The 21,321-nt window shown below is 46.8% G+C and overlaps 1 protein-coding gene across 1 annotated transcript; it reads left to right on the top strand.

The window, feature by feature from the left end:
* Positions 1-1,237: 1,237 nt before the first annotated feature.
* LMAN2 (lectin, mannose binding 2) lies at positions 1,238-21,220 on the top strand. The gene is made up of 8 exons (XM_068536437.1): positions 1,238-1,640; positions 1,809-1,927; positions 14,945-15,062; positions 15,889-15,968; positions 16,112-16,273; positions 16,364-16,478; positions 19,163-19,282; positions 20,533-21,220. Exons 1-8 carry the CDS (start codon positions 1,427-1,429, stop codon positions 20,691-20,693), a joined length of 1,089 nt encoding a protein of 362 aa, XP_068392538.1. The 5' UTR covers positions 1,238-1,426; the 3' UTR covers positions 20,694-21,220.
* The last annotated feature ends 101 nt before the right edge of the window (positions 21,221-21,321 follow it).

Below are 21,321 nucleotides of genomic sequence, written 5' to 3'. Positions count from 1 at the left end.
CTAGCCTCGTAGGGGGTTTTAAAGTTTACAAGGTCTCCCCCCTAATATGACCTCTAGACCAAACATTCATTCTTTCACCAATTACTTATTAATCAACTTCTATGTGCCAAGCACTTTTCTAGATGCTGGGGATTAAGTAGTGACTATAGCTGATAAAAATCTGAGCCCTCATGGAGGTCTAGTGGAATGCACATGTCCTTGTTTGCACAGATATAGATAAATCTCTGAAATATACATATATATATCGCTAATTTTAAAAAGATGTCTCAGCACTTAATCCTGAAGAAGTTCATTCATTCACCAGGACAACTTCTTAAAGGAGCAGGAAACCAACTATCCCACCCTGTGATCTATAACAGGGGTCATTAATTCAAGTGTCTAGAAGGGCCAGGCAGGTGCTGTAAATTAGTGGCCAGAGTGGAGACTAGCTTAGAAAAGTAAGGCATTTTTAGCAGGGCAGCCCCATGAGCCTAGTGTGGTTGGGTCTTCCAATTTTTCCTGAGAAGCTGGAAATTTGGATTTTTAATGTGAATTTGTCTCCTGATTTAAAATATTGGTAGTTAAGTCATTTATTGAAATAGCATCAGCAAGAACTCTATTTGGCTGTGGGCCACCAGTTTTCCACCTTTGCTCCACGGCCAGCTTTCCCGGAGCTTTCCTGGACGCTTCCTGCTGCGCCAGGCAGGCACTACAATCGTTTGGATACGAATGGGCCCCAGCTATCACTGGGACAGGATTCGAGTCTGCTCCTTCTGCTGAAACCCAACTGGGCCTGAGGAACTGGGAAGGGAAGTTCCTGCCTCTGGCAAAGCCAGTCCTGGCCTGGCCTTCTCATCAAGTAAGGGAATTCTGTTTCCAAAGGCGTGGAGCCAGAAACGGCTAAAAAGTCTCGCCGTAGTGAGTTCTAGGCGGCGCGGGAGTTGGAATTCTGGTCTCCGCCTTCAATTTAGAACTCCCTTCTCCTTGGACTGGGAAATGTTACTCCAGAGACGCCACCAGTGGCCAGAGGCCAAGAGCGTTCTAGGCTTCGTCTTCCCAGCCCGCGCGAGCGTCCCATGAAAACTACAAGTTCCAGCATGCCCCACTTCACAGACGACCCTCGCGCTGCTCTCCGACACAAATCATCCGTCTGCTCCCCGTTGGCCCACAAGCCGAACGTGCTGTTCCATGATTGGTTGCTGCTCTTGTCGCTCATAAGAACCCATTGCTGAGGCTGGCTGACAGGTGCCTCGCAGCCGCCGAGGCACTCGACCAGGATGGGAGGCTGCTCAGCAAATACAGCCGCCGTCTCCACGGCAGCGAGGCTTTGCTTTTGCTGGCAGTTCCCAGGTGACACTAGGGTTGGAGGGCTTCCGGCCGGAGGCTATTAGATGGAACACCCGGAAGGCGGAAGTCCTAAGACGGAAGTGGTCGAGAGGAACGGAGAATGGCGACGGCGGCGGCGGCGGCGGTGACAGGCTGGGTTTGGCGCTGGGGCTGGGGCCGGCGATGCCCGGGGAGGCCTGGGCTTCCCGGCCCCGGCCCTGGCCCCGCTATATTTCTACTTTTTCTCCTGTTTCTGGGGCCGGTGGCTGCCGACATAACTGACGGCAACAGTGAACACCTCAAACGGGAGCATTCGCTTATCAAGCCCTACCACGGTGAGGCCTGGGGCGGGAATGAGTTCAGGGTGAGGGCGAGGCTGGATGGGGTTGGGGAAGGGGTGCCCTTTCTTCTGGTCAGAGCAGTTCTGTGGGTTCCCTGCCTCTGGCAAAGTGAGTCCTGGTCTGGTCTTTTACGCACCTGTCTGCCCGTGTCTCTGCCCACAGGGGTCGGTTCCAGCTCCACGCTCCTTTGGGACTTCCAAGGCAGCACAATGCTCACGAGCCAGTACGTGCGTCTGACCCCTGACGAGCGCAGCAAAGAGGGCTCTATCTGGAACCACCTGGTGAGTGGTTCCCAAGAGGCTAGGCAGAGCATTAAGTAAGCCACTGCAGTCAGCAGCCTAGGCCTGAGCTTAGTTTGAAGGCCGCCCTTCCCTCCTCCGCCCCCTTCCCCATCTTGGTCACACCCGCCAGTAATAACAGGTAATGACAATTGAAGTAACCATGTGTCGTCAGGAGCTGTGCTTGACATTTCGTACACTCTTCTTACTTCATTCCTTCAAAAGCCATGTGAAGTAACTGATGTTATCTCTGTTTCACTGACTAAGAAGCTAAGACTCAGAGTTGAAAGTGTCTTCCCCAAAATCACATAGCCAGTAAGTAGTGGGGCTGTCGTCTGCCTGAACTGAACCCTCTAATTAGTGGGATAAATGGAACGAGTGGGGTCTTCATTGGGTATTTTTTGTGTGTTAGGCACTGACTTTAACGTGCCTTATTGCACTTAATTCTCAAACAGACTGATGTAGATGGCTATCCTGAGTTTTTGCAGAGCTAACAGACAGCGAATGGCATAAACAACGTTTTTAAACTCTGATCTGTCTCATCTCCAAGCCCAGCAATTCATTTGCTACACTTGACCCAGCCTGGACAGTGGAGGAACCCCTTAGAAATACTTGCAGACTCAGTCCCCTTCCTCAGTGCTTGACTGAGGGTCTAGTCATCAGTGGACTCATGGGCAGTTTAGTTTCTGTGACCTTTGCTGCAGAGGTTAGGGAGCCTCAGGTGACACTGGTGTGTCATATATAAGCAGTGGCCAAGATCAGCTGCTGCACAGACTCCACACCAAGGAAGGTCAGGAAAGAGGTGAAAGGGGAATAATTGGGGGCAGAATGTACTCCTTCCTCAGCCTGCCTGATCCCTACTGTTCCCATGGCCTAAGCTGTTGGCTAGTGTCCTAGTTTTCTTTGTCACCCTGCTCTTTGGTCCCTTCTGGATGACGTCCCCATTTAGTTCTGAGAGCCCACACTGTCCTTGTGTTGCCTCATCTGCCTGTTACCTCAGCTCCACCTCTCCTTCCAGCTAGGGGCATCTGGGGATACTTTGTTCAGCTTTCACTCTGATCCTCAGAGCCTGGGGTCTCTTGTGAAGGGATAAACATGCATTATGTCTGCGCAGTCCGGCCCCTAGTGCCTGGCATTTCCAGTCATTCGCTCTGTTAATTTTGTTCCAGCCTCTCTGGCTGCCTTCTTGCCTCAGGACCTTTGCACTCGTTCCCTCTGTCTGGGACACTGTCTCCAGGCTCTTCATGCTTGCTTGGTTTCTTCTCATCTGTTAAGTCTCAGCTCGAGTGCCACCCACTCAGAGAGTACTTCATTAACTACTTTATTTCCCCCGGAGTCACATTCTGTCACATTATTCTGTCATATAAATTTTTTTAAAAATTTTATTTTATATTAGAGTATAGTTGATTTACAATGTTGTGTTTTAGGTGTACAGCAAAGTGATTCATTTATACATATACATATATCCATTCTTTTTTCAGATTCTTTTCCCATATAGGTTGTTACAGAATATTGAGTAGAGTCCCCTGTGCTATACAGTAGGTCCTTGTTGTTTATTTTCTATACAGTAGTGTGTATTTGTTAATCCCAAACTCCTAATTTATCCCTCCCCCACGTTTCCCCTTTGGTAACCATAAGTTTGTTTTCAAAGTCTATGAGTCTGTTTCTGTTTTGTAAATAAGTTCATTTGTATCTTTTTTTTTTTTTTTACATTTCACATAGAAGTGATATCATATGATGTTTGTCTTTCTCTGTCTGACTTACTTCACTTAGTATGATAATCTCTAGGTCTATCCATGTTGCTGCAAATGGCATTATTTCATTCTTTTTTATGGCTGAGTAATATTCCATTGTATATATGTACCACATTTTCTTTATCCATGTCAGTGGACATCTAGATTGCTTCCATGTCTTCGCTATTTTAAACAGTGCTTCAGTGAACATTGGGGTGCATGTATCTTTTCAAATTAGAGTTTTGTCTGGGTATATGCCCAGTAGTGGGATTGCTGGATCATATGGTAGTTCTATTTTTAGTTTTTTAAGGAACCTCCATACTGTTCTCCATAGTGGTTGTACCAGTTTACATTCCCACCAACAGTGTAGGAGAGTTTTCCACACCCTCTCCAGCAATTATTGTTTATACACTTTTTTTAAAAATAGTTATTTATTTGGTTGTGCTGGGTCTTTTAGTTGTGGCATGAGAACTCTTAGTTGCGGCATGCATGTGGGATCTAGTTCCCCTGACCAGTGATTGAATCCGGGCCCCCTGCATTGGGAGCACAGAGTCTTAACCACTGCGCCACCAGGGAAGTCCCTGTAGACTTTCTGATGATGGCTATTCTGACTGGTGTGAGGTGATACCTCATTGTAGTTTTTTTTTTTTTTATCCTTAGGTAGCTTTTTACTATATCATTCAAAGGAGCATATGATAAGAGAGCAGTGGTATAAAGTGCTAAAGAAGATCAAGAGAGAGTTGACTTGTTGACTTCAGGCTGGGGTGAACATGGCTTCACGAAAGAGGTAGCCCATGAGCAGAAGTAGGTTCCTTCTTTCTCAAGAAACCAGAACCCCTTTTGCTTTCTCCCACATAACATCCATTCAGAATACTATTCTTTGCCAAAAGATAAAATTTTGAAGTCATCTGAGGCCATCAAGGAATTACACAGCAAAAATCATGATAGGTTTCCAACTTTCTTCAACATGCAGGGTTATCTGCTCCTTCATGGAAGCTAGAATAGTGGTGGCTGTGGTCTCAGGTTCCATGCCTGGGCCAGTGGAGGCAGCTTCCTGATGGGTCTGTGGTTGCCTCTCCTCCACCAATGAGGCCTGCTCAGGAGCTGGCATTCCTCTTTCCAGGTTAGGCAGCAGCCGTTGTCACCCTGGGGATCAGGAACATCAGCAGGGGTTGCCTCTGCGGCACGCAAAAAAATTTAAAGAGTGCCGCAGCCGAGCGGCTTCCCGCCTTTCCTTCTCCCACCCGCTCCCTACCTGGAAGTGGCTCTCCTCCCCCCGCGCCCCCCTGCCAGCAGCAGTGGCGGCCAACTTGCCCCTCTACCCTTGCCTGTGGTGCCACCCCAGAGCCCCCTCTACTGCCCAGAGGCCGCTGCCACCCACCTAGCCGCCTGCCTGCCTGCCTGCCCAGCCACCCCTCATTGTAGTGTTGATGTGCACTTCTCTAACGATCAGCGATGTTGAGCAGCTTTTCATGTGCTTCTTGGCCATCTGTCTGTCTTCTTTAGAGAATTGTCTATTTAGATCTTCTGCCCATTTTTTGATTGTGTTGTTTGTTTTTGATATTGAGCTGCCTGATCTGTTTGTATACTTTGGAGATTAATCCCTTGTCGGTTGCTTTGTTTGCAAATGTTTTCTCCCATTCTGTGGATTGTCTTTTTGTTTTGTTTATGGTTTCCTTTGCTGTGCAAAAGCTTTTAAGTTTAATTAGGTCCCATGTGTTTTTAGATAACTTTTTTTTTTGGCCTCACTGTGCAGCATGCAGGATGTTAGTTCCCCAACCGGGGATCGAACCCGGGCCCTCTGCAGTGGAAGCGTGATGTGCCAGCCACTGGACTGCCAGGGAAGTCCCCATGTTTTCTGATAACTTTTAAGAATTACAATGTAGCCTTATATTTTTCAAGGAAGTGAGTTCAGCATAACATTAAAAAAATTTTTTTTTTTTAAAGTGAGGTACAAATAGTGCTGGAACTGCTAGAAATTGGTTCAGTCACAAGTAACTTAATTATGGTTGGAGGTAGTTGGTGGTTGGCAGTGTCACAGGCTGAGAGAATTCTGCACTTGCCTTCATCAGATTTTTCAGTCTGGAATATAATTGTGCTGTCTTTCTTCCCCCGCCTCCTATTCAGTGGAATCTAAATATTGCAATTTGAGATCCACTCTTTTATTTATTTATTTATTTTTTGTATCTTTATTGGAGTATAATTGCTTTACAGTGTTGTTAGTTGCTGCTGTATAAGAAAGTGAATCAGCTGTACGTATACATATATCCCCATATCCCCTCCGTCTTGAGCCTCCCTCCCACCCTCCCTAACCCACCCCTCTAGGTTGTCACAAAGCACCGAGCTGATCTCCCTGTGCTATGCGGCTGCTTCCCGCTAGCTATCTATTTTATGTTTGGTAGTGTATATATGTCAGTGCTACTCTCTCACTTCCTCCCAGCTTCCCCTTCCCGCCCTGTGTCCTCAAGTCCATTCTCTACGTCTGTGTCTTTATTCCTGCCCCGCCACTAGGTTCATCAGTACTGTTTTTTTAGATTCCATATATGTGTGTTAGCATACAGTATTTGTTTTTCTCTTTGTGACTTATTTCACTCTGTATGACAGACTCTAGGTCCATCCACCTCATTACAAATAACTCAATTTCGTTCCTTTTTATGGCTGAATAATATTCCATTGTATATATGTGCCACATCTTTATCCATTTTTCTGTTGATGGACACTTAGGTTGCTTCCATGTCCTGGCTATTGTAAATAGTGCTGCAGTGAACATTGTGGTACATGTATCTTTTTGAATTACGGTTTTCTCAGGGTATATGTCCAGTAGTGGGATTGCTGGGTCATAATGGTAGTTCTATTTTTAGTTTTTTAAGGAACCTCCATACTGTTCTCCATAGTGGCTGTATCAATTTACATTCCCACCTACAGTGCAGGAGGGTTCCCTTTTGAGATCCACTCTTTTAAAGACTATGAATAAGCCCAAATTGTACATCATTTTAAAAAATTGAACTTGTATTTTCATTTCATTTCCCACACAGAATTTTGTCTTTTTTTTTTTTTTTTTTAAAACAACCCTGCAGAGTAGGTACTTCATTTCCTTCTTTCTTTCTTTCTTTCTTTATTTTTATTTATGGCTGTGTTGGGTCTTTGTTTCCGTGCGAGCGCTTTCTCCAGTTGCGGCAAGTGGGGGCCATTCTTCATCGTGGTGCGCGGGCCTTTCACTATCACGGCCTCTCTGGTTGCGGAGCACAGGCTCCAGACGTGCAGGCTCAGTAATTGTGGCTCACGGGCCTAGTTACTCTGCGGCATGTGGGATCTTCCCAGACCAGGGCTTAAACCCGTGTCCCCTGCATTGGCAGGCAGACTCTCAACCACTGTGCCACCAAGGAAGCCCCCCAGAATTTTATCTAAATGCAGTATATTTAATGCTTGAAAATTTTACTGATTAGACTATCATGTTCCTCTGCAAATAAAATAAGTGTAATAATTTAAGCTTTTAACCTTGTTGGGACCTTGAAATTAAGTTTTAATATTTTCTTTGGGATTATCATAATTATCATTGGTATACAGTTGATCAAAAGAAATGCCTTACACATTACACAATTTTTGAATAATTATTACACAAAGTAAACATTTATTGAAATGCATCTCATCCAACTGTCATCTCCCCACCCCCATTTGGATGGATGTCATTGTCAGAATGAGAAGCTTTAGCATGACTTCTGTTTTTTGTTTTTATCTGTGTGAATGCTGAGAACTTGTGTTTGCTTAAATAGTAGATGGAGATGCAGGGAGTTTTGTTATAGCAGGGTCACTCAATGTTTTGAACTTCTTTGGTTTATAAACCCTAAATCATGTAGTGATTTTTTCATCAAAAATTTTAACAATGTATCAGCTGACTGTAGATTAGCTCTGCCTTGATGTGGATAGACCTAGAGACTGTCATACAGAGTGAAGTAGGTCAGAAAGAGAAAAACAAATATCGTATAATATCGTTTATATGTGGAATCTAGAAAAATGATACAGATGAACTTATCTGCAAAGCAGAAATAGAGTCACAGATGTAGAGAACAAACTTACAGGAGATTGGGGTTGACATATATGTACTACTATAGACAATATAAAATAGATAACTAATGAGAACTACTGTATAGCACAGGGAACTCTACTCAGTGGTCTGTGGTGACCTAAATGGGAAGGAAATCCAAAAAAAGAGTGGATATATGTATACATATAACTGATTCACTTTGCTATACAGCAGAAACTAACACAACATTGTAAAGCAATTATACTCCAATTAAAAAAAAAAAAAGGATTAGGTCTGCCTTTCACTTTGTTGCAAGCCAAGACACAGAAACTACCTAACTGTAAAATGGTCTGTTACCGCCAATGATTGATTCTGATTTAGTTGGCCTGGAGGAGGGCCAGGGCATTAAGATTTCTGAGCTCCCCATGTGGCTCAACTGTGCAGCCAGGATGGAGGACCATGGCCATGTCATGTTCTGCCCTCAAAATCAGCTTCTACGTCAGTTCTAGCCCGTACCTCATCTGCTTAAAATCCTTCTTTATATTGTCTATATCACAGTATTCTGTCTGATGATCTGCAGTCTTACCTGCAGTACACAGAGACTTTCTAAGGCTGGGATAGTCTTGGAGGTATTGGTTTCTAGGTCCTCAACTTCCATGGGTACTCTTTCCTGAAACTGATCTCCCTGCAAACATGCCAGGGACAGGAGGGGAGGTTTTCCTTTCCCACCTTCCAGTGCATCATTGCCCTTCTCAGAGGCACACCTCCCACCAGCTGGGGTCTTATCTCAGTGCATTGTTCCCAGGCGTAGAAAACTCCTGGGCACCGAAGAGCCCATTTGAAATCTTGGTTTCTGGGCTGACTTTTGTGTACGTGAGATATGTTTTTAAGTTTTTTCAAATACATGAGGGCTTTTCTAGTTATCTTTATTTTTTAAGTTATTGATATCTAGTTTAATTTCATCATGGTCAGGGAACAGGTTCTATGATTTCAATCCTTGGAGGTCTGTTGAGACTTGCAAATGGTCCTTCGAATGATCAGGATTTTGGGGAAACATTCCGTGTGTGCTTGTGAAGGATGTGGATTCTTTACTGCTTGAATGAAGTGTGCCATTTAGGTCCTTAGGTCATGTTTGCTGATTGGGTTCAAATCTCTATATCTTTCTGACATTTTTGCTTGTTTTTATCAGTTATTAGGAGAGGTGTATTAAAATGCCTGTGTATGGATTTGTCTTTATCTTTGTAGTCTGTCAGTTTCTGCTTTATATATTATTATTATTTTTTTAAATTTATTTTATTTATCTATTTTTGACTGCATTGGGTCTTTGTTGCTGCGCACGGGCTTTCTCTAGTTGCGGTGAGCGGGGGCTACTCTTCGTTGTGGTACAGGGACTTCTCATTGCAGTGGCTTCTCTTGTTGCAGAGCACGGGCTCTAGGCGCACGGGCTTCAGTAGTTGTGGCATGCAAGCTCAGTAGTTGTGGCTCGGGGGCTCTAGAGCGCAGGCTCAGTAGTTGTGGCACACGGGCTTAGATGCTCCGCGGCATGTGGGAACTTCCCGGACCAGGGCTTGAACCCGTGTCCCCTGCATTGGCAGGCAGATTCTTAACCACTGCACCACCAGGGAAGCCCCTGCTTTATATATTTTGAGACCAAAATTTTCCTGAAAAATGGAGTCCTTTGTTCTTAAGAAGAGTCCCCTTCTAAACTTTGTTATTGGCATAGCTGCACGAGCTTGCTTTTGCTTAGTTTTTGCATGCAATATCTTTTTCTATCCTTTTCTTTTTCCCACTTCTTTATGTTTTAGAGTTGTCTCCTGTAAACAGCATAAAATTAGGCTTTTGGGCGGTTATTCGTTTATTTTTATTGTGGTAAAATACAATAACATAAAATTTACCATTTAACCTTTTATTGTTTTTTACTTTTAAATACTTTAATTTTTGAAACCATTGTCTTCAGTACAATACTCAATGGCATTGGGACAGTTTTTTAAAATGTAACGGTCACCACGAAGGACGCAAGAATATACAATGCGGAAAAGACAGCCTCTTCAGCAAGTGGTGTTGGGAAAGTTGGACAGCTGCATGTAAATCAATGAAGTTAGAGCACACCCTCACACCATGTACAAAAATAAACTCAAAATGGCTTAAAGACTTAAATATAAGACATGACACCATAAAACTCCTAGAAGAGAACATAGGCAAAACATTCTCTGACATAAATCCTACCAATATTTCCTTAGGTCAGTCTCCCAAGGCAATAGAAATAAAAACAAAAATAAACAAATGGGACCTGATCAAACTTATAAGCTTTTGCACAGCAAAGGAAACCATAAACAAAATGAAAAGAAACCTATGGACTGGGAGAAAGTATTTGCAAATGATGCGACCGACAAGAGCTTAATTTCCAAAATATACAAACAGCTCATACAATTCAATAACAAAAAAAAAACCAATCCAATCAAAAAATGAGCAGAAAACCTAAATAGACATTTCTCCAAAGAAGACATACAGATGGCCAGTAGGCACATGAAAAGATACTCATCGTCTCTGATTATTAGAGAAATGCAAATCAAAACTGCAATGAGGTACCACCTCACACCGGTCAGAATGGCCATCATTAAAAAGTCTACAAATAGTAAATGCTGGAGAGGGTGTGGAGAAAAGGGAACCCTCTTACACTGTTGGTGGGAATGTAAATTGGTGCAGCCAGTATAGAGATTCCTCAAAAAACTAAAAACAGATTTTCCATATGATCCGGCAATCCCACTCCTGGGCATATATCCAGACAGAACTCTAATTTGAAAAGATACATGCACTCCAGTGTTCATTGCAGTACTATTTACAATAGCCAAGACATGGAAACAACCTAAATGTCCATCGATAGATGAATGGATAAGGATGTGGATATACAGTGGAATATTACTCAGCTACAAAAAAGAATGAAGTAATGCCATTTGCAGCAACATGGATGGACCTAGAGATGATCATACTAAGTGAAGTAAGTCAGGCAGAGAAAAACAAATATATCAATTATATGTAGAATCTAAAATATGACACAAATGAACATATCTATGAAACAGAAACAGGCTCACCGATACAGAGAACAGACTTGTGATTGCCAAGGGGGAAGGGGGTGGGGGAGGGAAGGATTGGGAGTTTGGGATTAGCAGATGCAAACTATTATATATAGGATGGATAAACGACAAGGTCCCACTGTACAGCACAGGGAACTATATTCAATATCCTATGATAATCCATAATGGAAAATAATATGAAAAAGAGTATATGTATCTGTATAACTGAGTCACTTTGCTGTACAGCAGAAATTAACATTGTAAATCAATCTTCAATATTTAAAAAAATGTAAATACTGTAAAAAATGTAAATACTTTGATTACTGTAAATATGTATCTGCATGAAAAAGAAAATTTCTCAAAAAAATTTTTATTGTGGTAAAATATACATGACATAAAATGTACTATCTTAACCACTTTTCTTTTTATAATTAAAAAAAATAAATTTATTTATTTATTTTTGGCTGCATTGGGCCTTTGTTGCTGCGCACAGGCTTTCTCTAGTTGGGGCGAGCGGGGGCTACTCTTCATTGTGGTGCGGGGGCTACTCTTCATTGTGGTGCGCGGGCTTCTCACTGCTGTGGCTTCTCTTTTTGCGGTGCGCAGGCTCTAGGCATGCGGGCTTCAGTAGTTGTAGTGCTCAGGCTTCAGTAGTTATAGCTCACGGGCTTCAGTATTTGTGGCACGCAGCCTCAGTAGTTGTGGCTCACGGGCTCTAGAGCGCAGGCTCAGTAGTTGTGGTGCACGGGCTTAGTTGATCCACAGCATGTGGGATCTTCCCGGACCAGGGCTTGCACCCGTGTTCGCTGCAATGGCAGGTGGATTCTTAACCACAACGCCACCAGGGAAGTCCCTTAACCACTTTCAAGTGTACAGTTTAGTGGCATTAAGTACATTCACCTTGTTGTGCAACCATCACCACCATCTATCTCCAGAACTTTTTCATCATCCCAAGCTGAAACCGTACTCATTAAACACTAACTCCCCGCTCCCTGCCTCCCCACAGCCCCTGGTAACCACTATTCTGCTTTCTCTTTCTGAATTTGACTTTTCTAGGTACCTCACATAAATGGAATCATAGAATATTTGTCTATATCTGGCTTATTTCACTTAGCATAATATCTGCAAGGTTCATCCATGTTGTAGCATGTTTTAGTACTTCATTCCTTTTTATAGCCAAATAACATTCCTCTGTGTGTGTGTGTGTGTGTGCACGTGCGTGCGCACACACCACATTTTGTTTATCCATTCATCTGTTGGTGGACACTGGGTGGTTTCCACCTTTTGGCTATTGTGAACAGCGCTGCTACGTACATGGGTGGACATAGGTGGCTGTTGTAGTGCCTGTTTTCACTTTTTTTTGGTAAATACCTAGGAAGTGGAATTGCTGGGTCATATGGTAACTCTTTGTTTAACTTTTTGAGGACCACCAAACTGTTTTCCGTAGCAACCACACCATTTTACATTCTCACCAGCAATGCATCAGGGTTCCAATTTCTCCGCATCTTTGCAATACTTATTTTCCATTTTTTTGATGATAGCCATCCAAATGGGTGTGGAGTGGTATCTTGTGGTTTTGATTTGCATTTCTCTAATGACTAATGATGTTGAGCATCTTTTCATGTGATTAGCCATTTGTATATATTCTTCTATGAAAAAATGTGTATCCAAGTCGTTTGCCCATTTTTGAATTGGGTTTTTTGTTCAGTTTTAGGAGTTTTCTGTATCTTCTGGACATTATCAATATATGATTTGGAAATATTTTCTCTCAGTCTGTGGGTTGTGTTTTCATTCTCTTCATGTTCTTTGATGTGTAAAAGGTTTTAATTTTGATGAAGTCCAATTTGATTTTTTTGTTGTCTGTGCTTTGGTGTAATATCTAGGAAATTATTGCTAAATCCGGTGTTGTGAAGATTTTCCGTTTTTTTTTCTAAAGAGTTTTATAGTGTTAGCTCTTAAGTTTAAGTCTTTGATCTGTTATTTATTTTTAAAATTAAACTTTTTATTTTGAGATAGTTGTAGATTCACATGCAGTTGTAAGAAAAAATACAGAGATTAAGAGGTGCAGACTTCCAGTTATAAAATAAATAAGTCATGGGGATGTAACGTACAGCATAGGGAATGTGGTCAATAATATTACAATAACTTTCTATGGTGACAGATAGTTACTAGACTTATTGTGGTGATCAATTCGTAATGTATGTAAATATGAATCCCTATGTGGTGCACCTGAAACTAATATTGTATGTGAACTGTACTTCATTTAAAAAAAAAAAGAAGAAGAAAAGAAAATAATACAGGGAGATCATGTGTACCCTTACCAGCATTTAGTCTATCTACATTTAGTAAAATTACTGATACGTTTATTTGGGTTTAATCTGCCATCTTACTGTTTACTTTCTGTTTGTACTGACCTCTGTTCATTCTTCTCTCGGGTCTTGGCTTCTTTGGGGTTGGCTAATTTTTATTCCACTTTTACTCTTCTATTAGCTTGAAAGTTCTGTGCTTATTTCCCAGTATTTTAATTGTTTCTCTGGAGTGTAAAGCACACATCATGTTTTACCAAAGTCTAATGATAACACGTACTTCTAACTCCTTCCAGGACGATGCAAGGCTTTTAGAACACTTTAACTCTTTTTACCCCGTTGTTATTAATCTTTCTGTTTTAAATCACGCAAAGCATTATTGTTTTATGCAGTCAAATATTTATTTAGATTTTTAGTCTCATATCTACTTTAGTCATTGTTCTTCATTCCTTCGTGAATCTCTGACTTCACATCTGGATCCGGATCACTTTTCTTCTCCCTGAAGAATGAAAGATAGCTTTTTTCTTTTTTTTAATGAATTTATTTATTTATTTATTTTTATTTTTGGTTGCGTTGGGTCTTTGTTGCTGTGTGCGGGCTTTCTTTAGTTACGGCGAGCGGGGGCTACTCTTTGTTGCAGTGCACAGGCTTCTCATTGCGGTGGCTTCTCTTGTTGCGGAGCATGGGCTCTAGGCGCGTGGGCTTCAGTAGTTGTGGCTCACAGGCTTAGTGGTTGTGGCTGTGGGCTCTAGAGCACAGGCTCAGTAGTTGTGGCGCACAGGCTTAGTTGCTCCGTGACATGTGGGATCTTCCTGGACCAGGGCTCAAACCCGTGTCCCCTGCATTGGCAGGCGGATTCTTAACCACTGCGCCACCAGGGACGCCCCTGTGTTTGCAAGATTTTTTTGCTGAAATGTGAGGCTTGGGTGAGTCTGTTTAGTCTAATTTCAGGGATTGTGAGGACTCATAGCTGAGCTACAATCCCTGGGAAGCCTTTCTCATTCACTCTTACTTTTCAGTTGCAGTTTTTGTCATCTGAGTGCAAAGCAAGACTGGTTCACCAGGCCTTCCATCCGCTCATCAGGTCTTGGACTTAGATTCCGTGCCCATATGTCCTTGAGACCTGGTTCTTATCACCTCACAGTTGCCCCCTCCAGAATCTGCAGGGTCTCCCAGAGCCAATGAACTGTCAAGAACTTGAAGGGCTGACTTCACACTGTGTCAGGCTGTAGTGCAGGTGCCTGCTAACCCTGTGTTCTCAGGGGCCGGGTCTCCTCACCTGGGCTCCTGGTGCCCAGGCCCAGAACAGTGAATCTGGTAAATCAGTGGTGCACAAGCCAGATCACCCACAATGGGACATAGGGTTTTTATTTTTCATTTGAGTTTTTTCTAATTACAGAAGTAATATGTTCAATACAGAAAAGATTCAGACATAGAAAGTAGACATTCCCCTCCCAGAGTTAGCTTTTATTAATGTTGTTCATATTTCTTTCATTTCCTTCTTTCTCTACACATATCCTAACTTCTTTCTTTTTCAAAAATGAGCACATAGTGCTGATACTGTTTTGCAACTTATCTTTCCTCCCTTAGTTTCTTTAATATCTTGATCTTGAACCGTAAGTGCTTATGGATCTCCCTCGTTCTGTTAAAAAGCTGCCTCAGCAGCCTTGGGATACTCTGTGGCCTCCCACTCCCGACCTGGGAGGCCCAGCAGCCCCTCCCTCCCTGCTGAGAACTCTGGGGGGTCAGTTGGTCAGTGACACTCGTGACCCTGCTGCCTGGCCCTGTTCTGAGTGTCATCTCGGTGCAGGGTCTGTGCCGGGTCACCTCCATCTGGCAGACAAGCCTGGGGAGCTCTGAGCAGCCCTCTGCTCTCCCTCTAGCCTTGCTTCCTCAAGGACTGGGAGATGCACGTTCACTTCAAAGTCCATGGCGCAGGGAAGAAGAATCTCCATGGTGACGGCATTGCCTTGTGGTATACCCGGGACCGCCTGGTGCCAGGTAGGGTGGCACTCGCACGGGTGGGACCCGTGCGTCTGTGGCCAAGGATCCTCCACTCTGCACCCCCTTGTTAGGGTGCTGCTGCTCCTCTTTGAGGAAACCTGGGACCTGGGGGCGACTGGAGGGAGCGTCCTTTTAGAAGATGACCCCGTGGCCCAACTCTGTGCCCCATTGTGGCCTGGTGTTCTACACCAGCTAAGAATGGTTTTACCATTCTACCATTTTATTTTATTTTATTTTATTCACTTAGGCTGCGCCGGGTCTTAGTTGCAGCACGTGGGCTCTTTAGTTGCAGCATGTGGGCTTCTTAGTTGTGGCATGCATGCGGGTTCTAGTTCCCCAACCAGGGATCGAACCTGGGCCCCCTGCATTGGGAGCACGGAGTCTTACCCACTGGACCGCCAGGGAAGTCCCTCTACCATTTTAAAAAGGATAAAACAGGGAAGACCGTGTGATAGAGACCATCTGTGGCCCACAAAGCCTAAAATGTTTGCTGTCTGGCCTTGGACAGAAGGGTTAAGGGATGGTTCTTACTGCAGTGGCCACCTGGTTTTCACAGGTTGGGTGTCCCCTTGTCACCTGACACCTCAGAGCACATAGGCAGGTGCTGTTCCTTCACAGTTCAGGCTTCAAACTTGAGTCCTCTCTGCCACACCCCTGAGACCACCCTCCAGTCCCCCACCCGACCCCGACTTAGAGATCCCTTCTCTTTCCTGGGAGAATGACCACAGATTAACCCACCCATGCTGGCATTACTTTGTCCTTCAGGTATCCATGGGACAACTCGAGTTTCTCCCGTTACAGGAGCATCTCCTTCTAATTCCAGGGCCTGTGTTTGGAAGCAAAGACAACTTCCATGGCTTAGCCATCTTCCTGGACACGTATCCCAATGATGAGACCACAGAGGTAGGCCCCTGCTCTCCTGCAGAGCAGGACGGGACTTCTCCCTGGTCCCTGCATGAGAGGAGCCTCCAGGGATCAGGGTGGTGGGTGCCCTGAGGCCTCCCACGGGCTGGACTGGCCTCAGAGTAACCTGCGTCTTGTTTCAGCGTGTGTTCCCGTACATCTCCGTGATGGTGAACAATGGCTCCCTGTCCTACGACCACAGCAAGGATGGCCGCTGGACCGAGCTGGCAGGCTGCACGGCTGACTTCCGCAACCGCGATCACGACACCTTCCTGGCCGTGCGCTACTCCCGGGGTCGCCTGACGGTGAGTGGGCGGGAGGGGCGGCTCTGGGGGGGGCTCGGGAAGGTGGGCAGGCCGGCCCCAGGCTACCCTTGACCTGCTGGTCGGCTGCAGGTGATGACTGACCTGGAGGACAAGAACGAGTGGAAGAACTGCATTGACATCACGGGCGTGCGCCTGCCCACTGGCTACTACTTCGGAGCCTCGGCCGGCACCGGCGACCTGTCTGGTGAGTGTGTGGGCTGAGCGAGGCGTCAAGTCTCAGTCTGACCTTCCCTGGTCTTTTGGGAGCTTGTGACACAGCCAGTCCCTTTCCTCCTTGATCTTCCTTCATTTGATTCCACGCTTGCCTGGTTTTCTTCCTCCTCTTCCCATATCCATGAGCAGTCCCTCAGCCGCCATCTCTCTCTGTCCTCTAGGGGCTGGGGGGCTTTGAATCTGGATGCAGTGGACCCCCAGATTTCTATCTCCAGACCTGTGTCACCAGCGTCCTGCTCAGCATCTCCGCCTGGTGCCAAGCAGGCCTCTCAGCCTTCACACACCCACAGCCAGAGATAGAAACGAACCTCTGTCCTTGTAGTTGCTCAGGTCAAAACACCTTGGTATCATTCTGGTCTCTGCTTTTTCTCTCACACGCCGCCTCCCATCCATTGGCTGGTCCTGCTGGCTTTGTCTTCTCCCTGCCTCAGACCACTTTTCTCCCTTCCTTTACTGCTGGCAGGTCCGGGCCACCATCCTCCCTCTCTCGGACAACCACAGGAGCCTCCCGAGGGTCCCTCCTCCCACGCCAGCCCCAACAGTTTCTCCCAGCACAGCAGCAGAGCTGCTCCTCCCACCTCGCTTCCAGCGGTGATCTGCCAGGCCTGTGTGCCGCCTTCCCACCCCCTTCCCTCTGGCTCATCCTCCCTGCTCCCTGGTGACACTGCCCCTAGCCTCTCTTCAGACCCACCCCTGCCCTCCTGCCTTGGGCCTTTGTGCTTGCATCTCTCCCTTGGCTTCTCCAGGTCTTGCCCAGATGTCACTTCCTCAGTGGGACTGTCCCTGATTCCCTCATTTAAAGTCGCATACACACATCCCAGTCCCCTGCACACTTCCCATCACCTTTCCTAGCTTTATTTTTCTTCATAGCACTTAACCATCCTGGAATTTGCCATGTAATTTATTTCATTATCTGTGTCCCCATCACTGAATTGTAAGCTTCACAGAGTCAGGGCTCTGTCTTGTTTGGCCTACGGTGAGTGCTATAAGCATTGGGTTGCTGCCTGCCTGCACAGGCCTCTTGGGGCCACCAGGCCTGGGTGGCACTTGATGGTGGCCTTTGGCCTTGGTCCGTAGTCCCTTCTCAGGGCCCTTGGGAGGCACCAAGCCTGGGGCTGGCTCCTGCCTACCAGAGCTAGGAAGCAGTGTGGAGAACCACTCAGAGGCTTGTTTATTGTCAGGATAGATGTTTCCAGGGCCTGTGAGCCAGCACCGTTCAGGAGCCTGCCCCTCACCATGCAGATGTCTGGGTCCACCCTGTCCCAGTGTCTATTTTGGGAGGGGGGGTTTGTTTTAAAGTTTTTAATGTGGAAATTCTGATTGTATACCCATAAGAGGGGAGGTGTTCTAATAAGCCCCTTGTTGCTGTTAACCAGCTTCAGTAATTACCAGCTCATGGCCCGTCTTGTTCCATCTGTGGATTCACTACAGCCCTCCTCTGGGTTACTTGGAATTCCATCTGACAGTGTTTCAGCAGGTGTCATGAGAAGGTTCTGGGAACAGAGGCAGATCTGTGGCAGGTGGATAGTCTCTAAGGCTGTTTAGAGAGGCCCCGGGAAGGGCAATGGAGGGAGCCATGCACACAGTAGTGTCTGACCGTTAGTTGGAGGGTTGTGCACACCAGCCTCCCATCAGGCATCGCATGTGTAAAGGCACGTGGTGTCTTCTTAGATAAGGGGTCTCTTTCCCCTTTTATACAACTGGGACCATCGGGCATTTGGGAGTTGAAGGGATCTTGTCAAGTTCATGCACCCAGGGAACAGCAGAGCTCAGATGGAACCTGCTGCCTGACTCCAGAGTCCGTGCTTGTCCCTGGGCTTCCAGGGGCTGCACGTACTGGTGTCAGGTATGGCTGGGCTCTGCCCAATCCAGCCGCGGGGGTCCTTGCTCTTTAGGCTCTCCCTTTTCTGGACCTTTCCTCAGATTCTAGTCAGTTAGCTGAGCTGATAGCTGGAGTCAGGCTGACCGGGACCCTTGTCTTGGTTCTGAGCCTCACCCTCCCCATCTCAAAAATGGGGTGGTCAGTTATCGTCAGTGTCATTTAGAGGTTCTCTCCTGCCCATACTAGTTGGACCCAGGCCTTTCTCAAGTCTCCTCAGGTACAGTCGCTTGACTGTGTGTCTGGCCGAGCTTTCAGCTGGCTGCCAAGTCGTTTGTCTGCATCCTGTATTTGGGTCTCTGTGACAGGAACGTTGGGGGGCTGCCTGCCCTTGGGAGGATCAGGCTTCTCAACCAGTCATAGAACAATGTGTGGGTCCTTATCTGGTTCTGTTTTCAAAGACATACTATCTGCAAGCAATACGCCTGTGCCTTGTCTGTACTTTCTCATTTATATGCCTTGATAATCATGCAAAATGGAGATTACCACCTGCATTTACAAATGAGGAAACTGAGCCTCAAAGAGGACAGCAGAGCCAGGATTAGACCCAATGATTTTGATTGTAAGACTCCTACTTTTTCCTGTCCGCTCTGCCTCCTTCCAGGTTTCTTGTTGCTGAGTTCTGGAGGTGTTCCAGCCCCTGGAATGCTGCCTGCTGGGGGCTGCTGGGCTCTCCCCAGGGAACCTGGCTACTTTATGTGGTGGGGGGGGCGGCCATTGGGCCACGTGCACCGAAGTGGCTCCAGGCCCCTTAGAAGCTAACTCTCATCCTTCAGACAATCATGACATCATCTCCATGAAGCTGTTCCAGCTGATGGTGGAGCACACGCCTGACGAGGAGAACATTGACTGGACCAAGATCGAGCCCAGCGTCAACTTGCTCAAGTCGCCCAAAGGTATGCACTTGCAGCCCCTCCCGGTGGGGCCTGGGCCGGCTCGGGCAAGTGCCCGGGGTCCATCTGCCCTTCCCTGGTCCAGCCAGGCCCTTGGATCAGCAAATAGTGCTCATTAGCAGGTGTGTGAGCACCTGGTGTCTGCATCCTCCTGCACTCAGTGCTGGGATAACGGCCAGTGAAGCCAAAGGGGCTGTTTGTTGGTGTGTGTGGTGCATTGGGCACTCTGATACCTCAGTGCGCGGCCTCAGTGAACGGCCTGGAAGTAGGTCCTGTGACTGCTGGGAGAGGTGATCCTAAGGCTTCCTCAGCTAGAAAGAGGTAAAAAGGCAAGATGTGAACTTGAGTTTTGGCAAAACCCCAAGCCTGAGTTCTTCCCAGAGTACTAGTCAGCCACCGCTTCGTCCTCACAGAGCAAGGGTTCTCATGGGGGAAGTGAGGCGCGCGCGTGCGTGCGTGCGTGCGTGCGTGTGTGTGTGTGTGTGTGTGTGGCGCAAAATCTATCCCAGGAGCCCCAGAGTTGTGCATGTGGGCCCAGCGGGTGATAGAGCACCAGTGGAACCCAACATTTTATGTGACATCTCACTTTTTGAAGATTCAAGTTGCTTTTAAATGTTTTGGGGGCCAAACAAATCCTGCCATAGACCAGTTTTGTGACCTTTGGTTGAAGGCTTTCTGCTGCCAAGGGTTTTCGGACACATCATCTGCTCCAGCCCACCCAGCAACCCCATGCAGTTGGCCAAGCAGGGGTTAACTCGTTTTCAGACGGGTGGACCCATTGGGGTAGAGGGTCAAAGCAGAAGGATGGGGGTTGGGGGTCGGGGCCCTGGGAGACCCCCTAGGAGACAACGACCGAACGCATCCCGATGTAAATGAGGGCAGCCTGTGGCCAGGGCTGTGTTTCTTCAGATGGGGACCTCAGACCACTGCATTGGGCTGGGGGTGGGCTTGTGAAAGCAGGTCCTGGGCCTGCCTCAGGCTGTCAAGGAGACCCCAGGAGTCCAGTGTTCACCAGTTGCTTGTAGCAGAAAGCATCTCACCCTGGATCCCTGGGAGCCTTGATCCCTGGGAACCTTGGTCCCAGTGAGGTTGGACAATCTCTGTGCATGCCCCTGCCCCTCACTGGTGCGGTGTGAGCAGGCCACAGCTGACGCCTCTAGGGTGGGTGTGGGGACCTAAACGGGCTGTCGCCCTGCTCCCCCGTCTCCTGGGAGCCCGTCCGACCTCTCATTCCCCCCTCTCTCCTCCCTCAGACAACGTGGACGACCCGACGGGAAACTTCCGCAGCGGGCCCCTGACGGGGTGGCGGGTGTTCCTGCTGCTGCTCTGCGCCCTCCTGGGCATCATCGTGTGTGCCGTGGTGGGGGCTGTGGTGTTTCAGAAGCGGCAGGAGCGGAACAAGCGTTTCTACTGAGCAACGGGCGCTCGGCTTGGGGAAGGGCCCTGGCGCTAATGTGAACTTTTTTTTTTAACTAGGATTATAAAAGAAAAATAAGATGATCTTATTTCTTAACCATTTCAAAGAAATAATTAAAGAAGTATTTTCGTACAATTTGCTTCTTGCCCAGTGGGGACAGGCTTCAGGGCTGGGGAAAAAGGGTTTGACATCCCCACAGCTGGGGGCAGAGGCCCTTGCCCTATGCTAGCCTCTCAGGAGCAGGGGGTCTGTGCCTGGTGCTGGGCCAAGACGCCCGCAGGTGGCTGTTGAACACTGGAGGCCCCCAGACCACACTGGGGTGGGCACCTGAGGACATGACCAGTGATCTTGTTCTGTGCTGTGTGGTGTGTGTGACAGAAGAGGAGGCCAGCTGGGGGGCCTGGGCCTTCCTGTTCGCCCTCTGAGCTTCTTTCCAAGGCAGACCCTCGGGGGAGGCTGGAGGAGCCGTTTGGTGGGGCCCAGAGTGTGACGGTTTGCTAAATAAAGTGAAATAACCAACCTCAGCTGTGTGGCTGTCCTAAGAGACTTGCTTTTCTTTTCTTCAAATGACTTCCAGCTGGCCACGCTTTATAGCTCCTAGCCTCGTCCCCTCAGGCCTGCGGCA

The sequence above is a fragment of the Eschrichtius robustus genome, chromosome 2 (genome assembly GCF_028021215.1).
Source record: "Eschrichtius robustus isolate mEscRob2 chromosome 2, mEscRob2.pri, whole genome shotgun sequence".
Classification (NCBI taxonomy): domain Eukaryota; kingdom Metazoa; phylum Chordata; class Mammalia; order Artiodactyla; family Eschrichtiidae; genus Eschrichtius; species Eschrichtius robustus.
This window is presented reverse-complemented; position numbering and strand designations above follow the sequence as displayed.

Bases quoted from the DNA above. Each gene is read 5' to 3' on its own strand.
- LMAN2 (XM_068536437.1), top strand. From the start codon at position 1,427: ATGGCGACGGCGGCGGCGGCGGCGGTGACAGGCTGGGTTTGGCGCTGG. The intron at 1,928-14,944 runs GTGAGTGGTTCC...CTCTCCCTCTAG, and splicing joins GCTCTATCTGGAACCACCTG to CCTTGCTTCCTCAAGGACTG. The intron at 15,969-16,111 runs GTAGGCCCCTGC...GTCTTGTTTCAG, and splicing joins CCAATGATGAGACCACAGAG to CGTGTGTTCCCGTACATCTC.